Source organism: Lolium rigidum, chromosome 4 (assembly GCF_022539505.1).
Source record: "Lolium rigidum isolate FL_2022 chromosome 4, APGP_CSIRO_Lrig_0.1, whole genome shotgun sequence".
Lineage (NCBI taxonomy): Eukaryota > Viridiplantae > Streptophyta > Magnoliopsida > Poales > Poaceae > Lolium > Lolium rigidum.
The window spans coordinates 256,192,976-256,206,839 of NC_061511.1; the positions used below are offsets into that span (position 1 = coordinate 256,192,976).

Sequence of the window (13,864 nt, forward strand, 5' to 3'; positions counted from 1 at the left end):
ATCTTTTAAAATTGAAAATTATGCCTAATGAAGATAAAGATAATAAAATTGTTACTACAGCAGACGCCATCCAAGTTCGAATGAATGAAAATATTAGATTGATGGCTGAATTGCATGCTAGGTGGGAAAGAGAAGAAAACGAAAAACTTGCTAAAGAGAATAATGTAGCTAAAGTTTGGACTATTACCACCACTAGTAATGATGATGTTTCACATGTTGCTACACCCCTACTATCAATGGAAATAATTGGTGTTGGCAATGTTTCTACTCCTAGTGCAAAGCGTGCAAAATTGCCTGAAACTGCTGAAACTGCTAAAACTGCTGAAACTGTTTGTGATAAAACTGTTGAAATTTTTCATAATATTGGGGACAATGATCCCATTGATGTAGATCATAATGGTTTAGATTTTGATGATTGTCACATCTCTGAAGTTATAAAGTTCTTACAAAAACTTGCTAAAAGTCCCAATGCTAGTGCTATAAATTTGGCCTTTACAAAACGTATTACAAATGCTCTCATAAAAGCTAGAGAGGAGAAACTAAAACTTGAAACTTCTATTCCTAGGAAGTTAGAGGATGGTTGGGAGCCCATCATTAAGATGAAGGTCAATGATTTTGATTGTAATGCTTTATGTGATCTTGGTGCAAGTATTTATGTTATGCCTAAGAAAATCTATGATATACTTGACTTGCCACCATTGAAAAATTGTTATTTGGATGTTATTCTTGCTGATCATTCTATAAAGAAACCTTTGGGGAGGATTGATAATGTGCGCATTACGGTTAACAATAACCTTGTCCCCGTTGATTTTGTTGTCTTGGATATTGAATGCAATGCATCTTGTCCCATTATATTGGGAAGACCTTTTCTTCGAACTGTTGGTGCTACCATGAAGGAAGGTAATATTAAGTATCAATTTCCTCTTAAGAAATGTATGGAACACTTCCCTAGAAAGAGAATGAAGTTACCTTATGATTCTATTATTAGAAAAAATTATGATGTTGATGCTTCATCTCTCGACAATACTTGATTCACACTTTCTGCGCCTAGCTGAAAGGCGTTAAAGAAAAGCGCTTATAGGAGACAACCCATTATTTTACTTCTGCACTTTTGTGTTATAGTTGAGTCTTGGAAGTTGTTACTACTGTAGCAACCTCTCCTTATCTTTATTTTATTGCATTGTTGTGCCAAGTAAAGTCTTTGATAGTAAAGTCAATACTAGATTTGGATTACTGCGCAGAAACAGATTTCTTACTGCCACGAAATTGAGCCGCCCCGTCTTTAGGTAACTCAGAAAAAACTGCCAATTTACATGCGTGATCATCAGATATGTACGCAACTTTCATTCAATTTGAGCATTTTCATCTGAGCAAGTTAAGTGCCCCAGAAAAATTCGTCTTTACGAACTGTTCTGTTTTGACAGATTCTGCCTTTTATTTCGCATTGCCTCGTTTTGCTATGTTTGATGGATTTCTTTGTTCCATTAACTTTCAGTAGCTTTGTGCAATGTCCAGAAGTGTTAAGAATGATTATGTCACCTCTGAATATATGAATTTTTGATTATGCACTAACCCTCTAATGAGATTGTTTTGAGTCTGGTGTGGAGGAAGTTTTCAAGGGTCAAGAGAGGAGGATGATACAATATGATCAAGAAGAGTGAAAAGTCTAAGCTTGGGGATGCCCCGTGGTTCATCCCTGCATATTTTAAGAAGACTCAAGCATCTAAGCTTGGGATGCCCAAGGCATCCCTTCTTCATCGACAACTTATCAGGTCACCTCTAGTGAAACTATATTTTTATTCCGTCACATATTATGTGCTTTACTTGGAGCATCTGTTTGCTTTTGTTTTTGTTTTTGTTTGAATAAAATCGGATCCTAGCATTATTTGTTTGGGAGAGAGACACGCTCCGCTGTTTCGTATGAACACATATGTTCTTAGCTTTACTCTTAATGTTCATGGCGAAGGTTGAAACTGCTTCGTTCATTGTTATATGGTTGGAAACAGAAAATGCTGCATGTGGTAATTGGTATAATGTCTTGAATAATTTGATACACTTGGCAATTGTTGTGCTCATATAGATCATGTTTAAGCTCTTGCATCATGTACTTTGCACCCATTAATGAAGAACTACATAGAGCTTGTTAAAATTTGGTTTGCATGATTGGTCTCTAGAGTCTAGATATTTTCTCGGTTAAGGTGTTTGAACAACAAGGAGACGATGTAAAGTCTTATAATGCTTGCAATATGTTCATATGTAAGCTTTGCTGTACCGTTTTGTACTTGAGTTTGCTTCAAACAACCTTGCTAGCCTAGCCTTGTATTGAGAGGAATTCTTCTCGTGCATCCAAATCCTTGAGCCAAAAACTATGTCATTTGTGTCCACTATACCTACCTACTACATGGTATTTCTCTGCCATTCCAAAGTACATTATTTGAGTGCTACCTTTAAAAATTATATTCTTTGTCTTTGCAATATATAGCTCATGGGAAAATAGCCTTAAAAACTATTGTGGTGAAGAATATGTACTTATGTATCTTATTTCTTAATAAGTTGCTTGTTGTGCGGTAACCATGCTTCTGGGGACGCCATCAACTATTACCTTTGTTGAATATCATGTGAGTTGCTATGCATGTTCGTCTTGTCTGAAGTAAGGGCGATTTTCATGATCAAATGGTTTGAGTATGCATATTGTTAGAGAAGAACGTTGGGCCGCTAACTAAAGCCATGAATCATGGTGAAAGTTTCAGTTTGGACAACAATCCTCAATCTCTTATGAGAATATTATCTGTTGTTAAATGCTTATGCATTAAAGAGGAGTCCATTATCTGTTGTCTATGTTGTCCCGGTATGGATGTCTAAGTTGAGAATAATCAAAAGCAAGAAATCCAATGCGAACTTTCTCCTTAGACCTTTGTACATGCGGCATAGAGGTACCCTTTGTGACACTTGGTTGAAACATATGTTATGCAATGATAATCCGTGTTAATCCAAGCTAATTAGGACAAGGTGCGAGCACTATTGGTATACTATGCTTGAGGCTTGCAACTTATAGGATATCTTATACATAACACATATGATTTATTACTACTGTTGACAAAATTGTTTCTATGTTTTCAAAACGAAAAGCTCTAGCACAAAAATAGTAATCCATGCTTCCCTCTGCGAAGGGCCATTCTTCTACTTTATTGTTGAGTCAGTTCACCTATTCTTTCTATCTTAGAAGCAAACACTTGTATGAACTGTGTGCATTGATTCTTACATGTTTACCTATTGCACTTGTTATATTACTTTGTGTTGACAATTATCCATGAGATATACATGTTGAAGTTGAAAGCAACTCGCTGAAACTTATATCTTCCTTTGTGTTGTTTCAAAGCTTTCTACTAAGAATTTATTGCTTTATGAGTAACTCTTATGCAAGTCTTATTGATGCTTGTCTTGAAAGTATTATTCATGAAAAGTCTTTGCTATATGATTCATTTGTTTACTCATTGTCTTTACCATTGCTTCGAATCGCTGCATTCATCTCATATGCTTTACAATAGTATTGATCAAGATTATGATAGCATGTCACTTCGAAATTATCCTTGTTATCGTTTACCTACTCGAGGGCGAGTAGGAACTAAGCTTGGGGATGCTTGATACGTCTCAAACGTATCTATAATTTCTTATGTTCCATGCTACTTTTATGATGATACTCACATGTTTTATACACACTTTATGTCATTATTATGCATTTTCCGGCACTAACCTATTGACGAGATGCCGAAGAGCCAGTTGATGTTTTCTGTTGTTTTTGGTTTCAGAAATCCTACAAAGAAAATATTCTCGGGATTGGACGAAATCAACGCCCAGGGTCTTATTTTTCCGCGAAGCTTCCAGAAGACCGAAAGGGTTACGAAGTGGGGCGACGAGGCGCCCAGACCACAGGGCCGCGCGGCCAAGGGTGGGGCCGCGCCGCCCTATGGTGTGGGGACCTCGTGCCTCCACCGACCCTGCCCTTCCGCCTACTTAAAGCCTTCGTCGCGAAACCCCCAGTACCGAGAGCCACGATACGGAAAACCTTCCAGAGACGCCGCCGCCGCCAATCCCATCTCGGGGGATTCAGGAGATCGCCTTCGGCACCTCGCCGGAGAGGGAATCATCTCCCGGAGGACTCTTCATCACCATGATCGCCTCCGGATCGATGTGTGAGTAGTTCACCCCTGGACTATGGGTCCATAGCAGTAGCTAGAAGGTTGTCTTCTCCTCATTGTGCTATGATGTTAGATCTTGTGAGCTGCCTATCATGATCAAGATCATCTATTTATAATGCTACTTGTTGTGTTTGTTGGGATCCGATGAATATGGAATACTATGTCAAGTTGATTATCAATCTATCATATATGTTGTTTATGTTCTTGCATGCTCTCCATTGCTAGTAGAGGCTCTGCCCAAGTTGATACTTGTGACTCCAAGAGGGAATATTTATGCTCGATAGTGGGTTCATGCCTCCATTGAATCCGCACAGATGACGAAAGTTCTAAGGTTGTGGATGTGCTGTTGCCACTAGGGATAAAACATCAATGCTTTGTCTAAGGATATTTGTGTTGATTACATTACACACCATACTTAATGCAATTGTCTGTTGTTTGTAACTTAATACTGGAAGAGGTTCGGATGATAACCGGAAGGTGGACTTTTTAGGCATAGATGCATGCTAGATAGCGGTCTATGTACTTTGTCGTAATGCCCTGATTAAATCTCATAGTACACATCGTGATATATGTATGTGCATTGTTATGCCTTCTTTATTTGTCAATTGCCCAACTGTAATTTGTTCACCCAACATGCTATTTATCTTATGGGAGAGACACCACTAGTGAACTGTGGACCCCGGTCCATTCTTTACATCTGAAATACAATCTACTGCAATACTTGTTCTTTACTGTTCTTCGCAAACAAACATCATCTTCCACACTATACAATTAATCCTTTGTTTACAGCAAGCCGGTGAGATTGACAACGTCACTGTTACGTTGGAAAGTACTTTGATTGTGTTGTGCAGGTTCCACGTTGGCGCCGGAATCCCTGGTGTTGCGCCGCACTACACTCCGCCACCAACAACCTTCACGTGTTCCTTGACTCCTACTGGTTCGATAACCTTGGTTTCTTACTAAGGGAAAACTTGCTGATGTACGCATCACACCTTCCTCTTGGGGTTCGCAACGGACGTGTGCTTTACGCGTTATCAAGCTCTTTTTCTGGCGCCGTTGCCGGGGAGATCAAGACAAGCTGCAAGGGGAGTCTCCCACATCCAATCTCTTTACTTTGTTTTTGTCTTGCTTTACTTTATTTTATTTACTGCTTTGCTTGCTCTCTATATCAAAAATACAAAAAAATTAGTTGCTAGATTTACTTTATTTACTATCTTGTTCTCTATATTGAAAACACACAAAAATTAGTTACTTGCATTTACTTTATTTAGTTTGTTTTATTTACTACTGCTAAAATGAATACTCCTGAAAATACTAAGTTGTGTGATTTCATTAGCACAAATAATAATGATTTCTTATGCACACCTATTGCTCCACCTGCTACTACAGCAGAATTTTTTGAAATTAAATCTGCTTTACTAAATCTTGTTATGAGAGAGCAATTTTCTGGTGTTAGTTCTGATGATGCTGCTGCCCATCTTAATAATTTTGTTGAACTTTGTGAAATGCAAAAGTATAAGGATGTAGATGGTGACATTATAAAATTAAAATTGTTTCCTTTCTCCTTAAGAGGAAGAGCTAAAGATTGGTTGCTATCTTTGCCTAAGAATAGTATTGATTCATGGACTAAGGATGCTTTTATTGGTAGATATTATCCTCCCGCTAAAATTATATCTTTAAGAAGTAGCATAATGAATTTTAAGCAATTGGATAATGAACATGTTGCTCAAGCATGGGAGAGAATGAAATCTTTGGTAAAGAATTGCCCTACCCATGGACTAACTACTTGGATGATCATCCAAACCTTCTATGCAGGATTGAACCTATTGGATTCAGCTGCTGGAGGTACCTTTATGTCCATTACTTTGGGGGCGGCAACAAAGCTTCTTGATAATATGATGATCAATTACTCCGAATGGCACATTGAAAGGGCTCCACAAGGTAAGAAGGTAAATTCTGTTGAAGAAACCTCCTCCTTGAGTGATAAGATTGATGCTATTATGTCTATGCTTGTGAATGGTAGATCTAATGTTGATCCTAATAATGTTACTTTAGCTTCATTGGTTGCCCAAGAAGAACATGTTGATGTGAACTTCATTAAAAGTAATAATTTCAACAACAATGCTTATAGGAATAACTCTGGTAACAACTATAGGCCATATCCTTCTGCTAATGGTAATGATTATGGTAATTCTTATGGTAATTCTTACAACAATAATAGGAGTGTACCCCCTGGTCTTGAAACCATGCTTAAAGAATTTATAAGTACACAAACTGCTTTTAACAAATCTATTGAAGAAAAGCTTCATAAAATTGATATTCTTGCTTCTAAGGTTGATAGACTTGCCTCTGATGTTGATCTTTTAAAATTGAAAATTATGCCTAATGAAGATAAAGATAATAAAATTGTTACTACAGCAAACGCCATCCAAGTTCGAATTAATGAAAATATTAGATTGATGGCTGAATTGCATGCTAGGTGGGAAAGAGAAGAAAACGAAAAACTTGCAAAGAGAATAATGTAGCTAAAGTTTGGACTATTACCACCACTAGTAATGATGATGTTTCACATGTTGCTACACCCCCTACTATCAATGGTAAAATAATTGGTATTGGCAATGTTTCTACTCCTAGTGCAAAGCGTGCAAGATTGCCTGAAACTGCTGAAACTGCTAAAACTGCTGAAACTGTTTGTGATAAAACTGCTGAAATTTTTCAAAATATTGGGGACAATGATCCCATTGTTGTAGATCATAATGGTTTAGATTTTGATGATTGTCACATCTCTGAAGTTATAAAGTTCTTACAAAAACTTGCTAAAATTCCCAATGACTACTATGAGATTTACTTAGGGCATTACGACAAACAACATAGACCGCTATCCAGCATGCATCTATGCCTAAAAAGTCCACCTTCGGGTTAGCATCCGCACCCCTTCCAGTATTAAGTTGCAAACAACGCGTACAATTGCATTAAGTACCGTGCGTAATGTAAACAATACAAATATCCTTAGACAAAACATTGATGTTTTATCCCTAGTGGCAACAACACATCCACAACCTTAGAACTTTACATCACTCGTCCCGTGATTCAATGGAGGCATGAACCCACTATCGAGCATAAATACTCCCTCTTGGAATCACAAGTATCAACTTGGCCAGAGCCTCTACTAGCAACGGAGAGCATGCAAGATCATAAACACATATATGATAGATCGATAATCAACTTGACATAGTATTCCATATTCATCGGATCCCAACAAACACAACATGTAGCATTACAAATAGATGATCTTGATCATGATAGGCAGCTCACAAGATCTAAACGTGATAGCACAAGAGGAGAAGACAACCATCTAGCTACTGCTATGGACCCATAGTCCAAGGATGAACTACTCACGCATCTGTTCGGAGGCGGGCATGGTGATGTAGAGCCCTCCGGTGATGATTCCCCTCTCTGGCAGGGTGCCGGAGGCGATCTTTAGAACCCCCCGAGATGGGGTTGACGGCGGCGAAGTCTCAGTAACTTTTCTCGTGTCGTGGCTCTCGGTACTAGGGTTTTCGCGACGGAAGGATTATATAGGCAAAGGGGCAGAGTCGGGGGACGCCCGAGGGGCCCACCCCATATGGCGGCGCGGCCAGGGGTGGGGCCGCGCCCCCCTATGGTGTGGCCGCCTCGTGGCCCCTCTTCGTCTCCTCTTCGGTGTTCTGGTAGGCTCCGTGGAAAATAAGACCGTGAGCTTTTGTTTCGTCCAATTCCGAGAATATTTCCTGTGTAGGATTTCTGAAACCAAAAACAACAGAAAACAGGAACTGGCGCTTCAGCATCTTGTTAATAGGTTAGTAGCGGAAAATGCATCAAAATGATGTAAAGTGTATATAAAACATGTGAGTATTGTCATAAAACTAGCATGGAACATAAGAAATTATAGATACGTTTGAGACGTATCAGGACACTGCAACAAAAATAAGACAGTTCATAAACTAACACTAATGGTATAAAAATATGATTATTACTCATGATGTTAGAACATACCACAGACCTCGAGGACGATGAACTTGATTGTGTGGGTGGATCATGATCGGAGTTCGGGCACATGAAATATTTCATGCCAAACTTATCAGAAAAATCCACCACCTCCTTCACCTTCGCAAGGTGGCGGCACCAACACCTCTCCGCTCTCATCCCCGGTGGCAAGCTTGCATTCTTCTCCTTTATCGGCCTACAATCCTGGTCCGCGCAAGACACACTCATACTCACTGGAATATTTTGCGAAGGAAAGAGAGAGGCGCGGAAGGCAAACTTGACCCTGCTGTTTTGATTTGTATGCGTGTAAGTACGACTTATATAGCCTTAATGAGTATGAAAATACCAAAACATTAGTGCAAATTAATTAGCATAGGCTGTCGGTGCTCTATTTGCTGTATCAACACAGAACTCCTACACAAATAGGCTTCTTTCTGCGGTCAATTTTCTGTATTGCTTTCACGACAAACCAAAATCAAGAGGGAATCTTAGACAAAGCAAGATCGCGTCACATCATCGCACGAAAATCAGGTCCGTTGGTGGCAGGCCGTCGCGCCGAGCAGCAAAGTGCTCCTGCCGCCACACCTTGTGGAGGCAAGATCCATGTCAGCTGCCGCAGCAGCAAACGTGCCGCCACTCACACCGGCAGCAAGGCCACGTGCCGCGTGGGATGCCTCCGCCACAGCGGAGGTGGTCTTTTTTTTTAATCAATTACACTCATAGGTGGTCCTTTCTGTCAATGAATTAGGCAGGGTGGTCCTTTTCCCAAAAATTCTAAAATGTCCGCTATAAACATTGCCGGACATTTACTGGAGACGGTGGAGATGTTCTAAGAGCATCTCCAGCCGCGTCTCCCAAAGCGTTCCCCAAACGGCGCCGGATTTAGCATTTGGGGAATGCTTTTTCTTCGTGTCGCGTTTGGGGGATGTCGCTGCCCAGCCGCTTCCCCAAAACAAAAATTGAGATTTTTGGAATTTAATCGAAAATAGTGAAATTCATTCAAACTTGCTATAAAGATTTGAACGAAATTCGATGAAATTTAAATCTAAACCGTAATCTAGTAGTACTTGTGGGGCCTAGAGGCGTCGTAGTACTGGTGGAAGTTGTACATGCCGTCTTCGACAACGTCCTGCTTGCCGCACTCGTCGGGCTCCTCGACGGGCTCGTCCGTCACCGCGCCGCTGGGCCTAGCTTCGCTGTCGTCGGTGAGGTCGACGAGTGGCATCCCAGCGTCGCGGATGGACATGGCGATCGCCACGTCGACGTCACCCCTCCGTCCTTGTCGTTGAAGGACGAGATGCACGACGCGTGCAACCCTGGGCAGTCCTCGGGGTCGTCGTTGCTAGCGATGAGGCGCTCCTGCTGCACGTACTCCGCCATCTGCGCGGCCTTCGCGGCTTCCTCGTCGTCCTGCTCCTCCTTCACCTCTGGCTTCAGAATGAGGAGGGCGCTGCTGGCGCGCCTCTGCTGCTACCGCGCTGGCTCGCGAATGGTGATGTCGTGCTGCCACGCCTCCGAATCGCTGGCGGCATCGCGTACTCGGGCTCCTCCTTCACCTCGTGCTTCGGCACGATGTACAGCGTGGCGCGGTGGGAGAAAGACGCCGACCGCGCCGGACCCAAAGAAGAAGAGTTGTAGGACGACGAGTACGTCCTCCTCGGTTGCCAGCGCGCCGAAGCCGGAGGAGATGGCGACAGAGAAAGTGGCATGTCCAGCCGCGTGGCACCTTTGTGGATGTCGCCGACGACGGTCGAGAGGGTGCGCCCGGGAACACCCCAGAAAACGGCGTGCCCCTCCTTGTTCCACGTGTTCCTCCGGCCGGCGAGGCCATCGGTGATGTTCATGTCGACGTCGTACTGCGCCTGGAAAAAGTATGCCCACAAGTCGTCGTTGCTGGTGGGGGCCTAGGTGGGCGAGCGCGCTGGGTCCTGATCGCGTCCCTCCAGCGATCGGTTCCCGGCGGCGGCGGCGGGATGCCGATCCCGTTGACGGCCATCCTCCGGCCGCCGCAACATGGCAGGCGCATGTCTGGCGGGACAGGGTACTGCGCGCGGTACAGCGCCTACGCCTCCGCCACCGTGAGGCTTCCGCGCCCGAAGCATTCGCGGAGAGCATGCTCTTGTAGGACGACGACATTGTCGGATTAGGAAGGTGGCGTGAAGGAAGGAGGCGCTGTCGAGTGCGGCGCAGCGAGGATGGTATGTGGAAGGTACGACAAGGAAGGAGGGCGGCCTTTTAAAAGCGGTAGGCGAAGCGGCAGCCGGGGCGTTGGCCGCAATAACGTTGGCGCGGATGGCCACACGGGCATGGTCGACGGGACACTTCATTTGCGCCGCCTGGGAAACCCGCCAGGCCATTAACGTCGCTTGACCAGAGGTAGGTGATGGTTGAGCGTCGTTCGTTTCAATGACGCGTCGGGTCCGCCATTACCCGCCTCGCTTCTCGCTTTGTCTGGTGTATCCGGAACGTCCCCTGTGGACCGGGAACAGACTCGAAGCACCGGACTCCGTATTAGGCCGCGCCGGACGGAAGATTTGAGACGCGCGATTGAAGACGAAAATATGTTCAGCGCGCCCTAAAATCCTTTAGCAAATGTTTTGGGTGACAGCGGGTGGAGATGATCTAAGTCCGCTGAAACGGAGCCGTGCCGTGGCACATATCTTGCACACGGTCTTGCCGAGTTTCCTGAACCTGGCACGGATGCACAAACGTCAAGATTTTGCTCATATACTTAGAGTTGGGTAGTCACTGCTGTTGACTACTGAAGAGAGGTTTTCTACCCATTTCCTTTTCAACAGCAGCAAGAAATGTTTGAAGTGTGAAGACCTTTAAGTACAGGTGGACTCTATTCTCTTCAGTAGGCACAAGATTTTGCTCAAGGGTTCACACATATTAGCAGTGGCGGAGCTTGAAAACTTTTCTTGGGCGGGCCGGCTTACAGAAACTAAAAAAATTGTTCCCAAGCACACCAGTTCATTAGAAATTAGTCATCAATAAAATCATTTTGGTCCCAGTGCTTACAAAATCAGGAGAGGCATCCATATATGTAATACTACTATACAGCAAAAGAAGCTACACAAAAATAACTAGACAATATATGTGTTTAGACATGGAGATACACACTACAAGTCAGCTGCCCGATCCTTGATGCTTTTAAAATCAAAAATGACATCATCATACTTGTAATCCTCCAGAATAGCACCCTCTATGTGAACTAACATGTTATTGGCCAGATTTTCATCTTCCATCTTATTGCGCAACCTTGTTTTAATAATCTTCAAACTGGAAAATGCACGTTCAGCGCTTGCCGTAGAAACTGGAAGAGTAATAAGCAAACGGAGTAATCTATCAATCAAATTGTAGATAATATGTCTTCCCGTCTCCACAAGGCATCGGCAAAGATCAATCAAGGTTGATATTTTCTTCAACTCCTCATCTTTGGAAGCATCCAAAACAAAATGTTTCAGTTGTTGTTGTAATCCATAAATATCTTGCGGGAAATCTGCCGGGTAATACTTTTTCACCATCTCACATATATCACTAGCTTTGAACCCTTTGAATTTGTTTCTAGGAATCAAAGTGGCACTAGTAGATAAAAGATCCATTACCTTCGCGTTGAACCTTCGATTCAATTCAAATAGTTGAGTGTCCAACGTTGCACGGAAAATTTCCACTCGAAAGTAATGCTCCTTGGTGAACTGATCAGGCTGATGACGTGCACGGCCACCACGCAGGATGTATGTTTCCTCAAAGTCAGGAATGTCAATGGAGTGGCTTACGCAAAATTCAATAACAGTGTCAATGAATTGTTGGTAGCCATCATCTGATCTTAGCTCTTGAAGACACTCTTTTGTTGAGGATACTAGGCGAACAGCATTTACAATATCTTGTGACTTCTTCTGAAAAGCTTGGCCAAGTATTTCAGTTATCTCAAATATTTCCTTTGTCAAACATAGGATAAATATGAACTCAAAGGATGACAGGTAGCTAAAAGAAGTGTCTGCATCTGCCCGTATTGACCCAAGTGATCCATCAGCTGCCATATCTTGGATAGCAGAATAAACAACACCAAACATCTAAAAGCACAAGCTTGAAATGCAAGCCACTTAACAACAGCAATTGAGACTTTCAGCCGCAAGCGATTTCTTTCTACTTTCTCCTTGTCCTTCACCGCTATTACATTTTCGATGTGGCATGGTTGATGCATTAAATCTTGACAACTAGTGACTGCAGTGTTGTGTGGCGAGCATGGTCTGGAACCTATGTGAGTCAAGAATGCACAATGTTTCCCATTATTGACCCTCTTCCATTTGTCAAATCCATCTACCGTGAAGACATGAGAACCACCTCTTGTATTCTCCTTGCTGCCAGACACGAAGCAAAATAGACAATATGCACATTGTTTATCCTCAGAGTACTCCAACCATGATGGAAAGAGACCAAACCAGTTATATTGGAAGCGGCGTTGATGGCCTTGTTCACCTGAAAGTTTATATTTCTGTAGATGGGGCTGCATAGGGCCTAACAACAAATATGCTCTCCTCACGGAATCTCTTTGCTCCGGTGGATATCGCCAAATCTGAGGGCGCAGTCCAGGGTCTCGCTGCAAGTACTCTATACCTCGAAAAGTGACCGGTTCATTTGTCTGAAATCCTTCGTCATTATTGTGTTGTTGTTGTTCCAATTGAAGCAAGGGCAAGATATCATTTGCTGCTACCAAAGGATCTTCATTTTCATTTGTCCCATCCCTTTTTCTTTTTAAGACAAAATCAATTTTTCTCTGACTGAACTTTCCCATTATTGTTTGCTGTTGCAATTTGCAAAAGTGAATAAATCCCCAATTTAGTGAATGAAACACAACTGCTGTAAATTACTAACTAAGTAACTAAGAATTTGGGGAAGGAAAGAAGATTACCTTGGCAGAATGGCAGGGGAACTGCAGAAGAGAAGGGATTGATTCGGTCCTAGTCGCGGGCAGTAGGCGCTGGGGCGCACCGGCGGCAGCCAGCCCCGTGCTCGTGCGGATGCGGTGCAGCCATGCCCGCGCGGCAGCGCCCCCGGCTACCGGCGTCTGTGACTCTGCGTCGTGCTTCTGCTCCTCCTCCGCTCCACCAGACCACCACCTCACTCCGATTCCCCCTCTATTTGCTTCTAATCGCTAAATCTAGTCAAATCGGAAAGAGAGAGAGAGGAACGGACGAGGCAACGAGCATTGCGACCAAACAGACGACCTGGAAGGCTAGAAGCAGCGTACAGGGAACGTGGAGGCTTCTGGTGTTGGGCTGGGCTTAGATGCATAGGGCTTGATTTTTTTTTTGCAAAAATCATGGGCAGGCCATGGCCCGGTTTGGCGGCGTTTCCTATACGCCGACCAGGTCGGCACCTGCACCGCGCCGCACACCCCCGCGCGCGGTGTGGGCCGGCCCGGTTAGGCGATTTTTTCTTGTTTTTTCTCCTTTTCCTCTTTTCCGTTTTCTGTTTTCTTTTTGTTTTCTTTTCGGTTTTCTTTTTCATTGTTTCTTTTTTTGCTCTCTCGTTTTATTTTTCTGTTTAAAAGTAATTTTCGAAAATTTTCAAATTTAAAAATGTTTAAGTTTGACAAAATTTGAACGAAAATTGAAAATTTTTGAATCTTGAAC

General features: G+C 43.0%; 1 protein-coding gene across 1 annotated transcript; it reads right to left on the reverse strand.

Annotated features, from left to right (window-relative positions):
* Nucleotides 1–11,201: 11,201 nt before the first annotated feature.
* On the reverse strand, nt 11,202–13,446 carry LOC124650308. Its single transcript, XM_047189851.1, has 2 exons — nt 13,141–13,446; nt 11,202–13,032 (listed from the first exon to the last, which is right to left on the reverse strand). Exon 2 carries the CDS (start codon nt 12,299–12,301, stop codon nt 11,348–11,350), a length of 954 nt encoding a protein of 317 aa, XP_047045807.1. The 5' UTR covers nt 12,302–13,032; nt 13,141–13,446; the 3' UTR covers nt 11,202–11,347.
* Between the last annotated feature and the right edge of the window lie 418 nt (nt 13,447–13,864).

Bases quoted from the DNA above. Each gene is read 5' to 3' on its own strand.
- LOC124650308 (XM_047189851.1), bottom strand. From the start codon at position 12,301: ATGTTTGGTGTTGTTTATTCTGCTATCCAAGATATGGCAGCTGATGGA.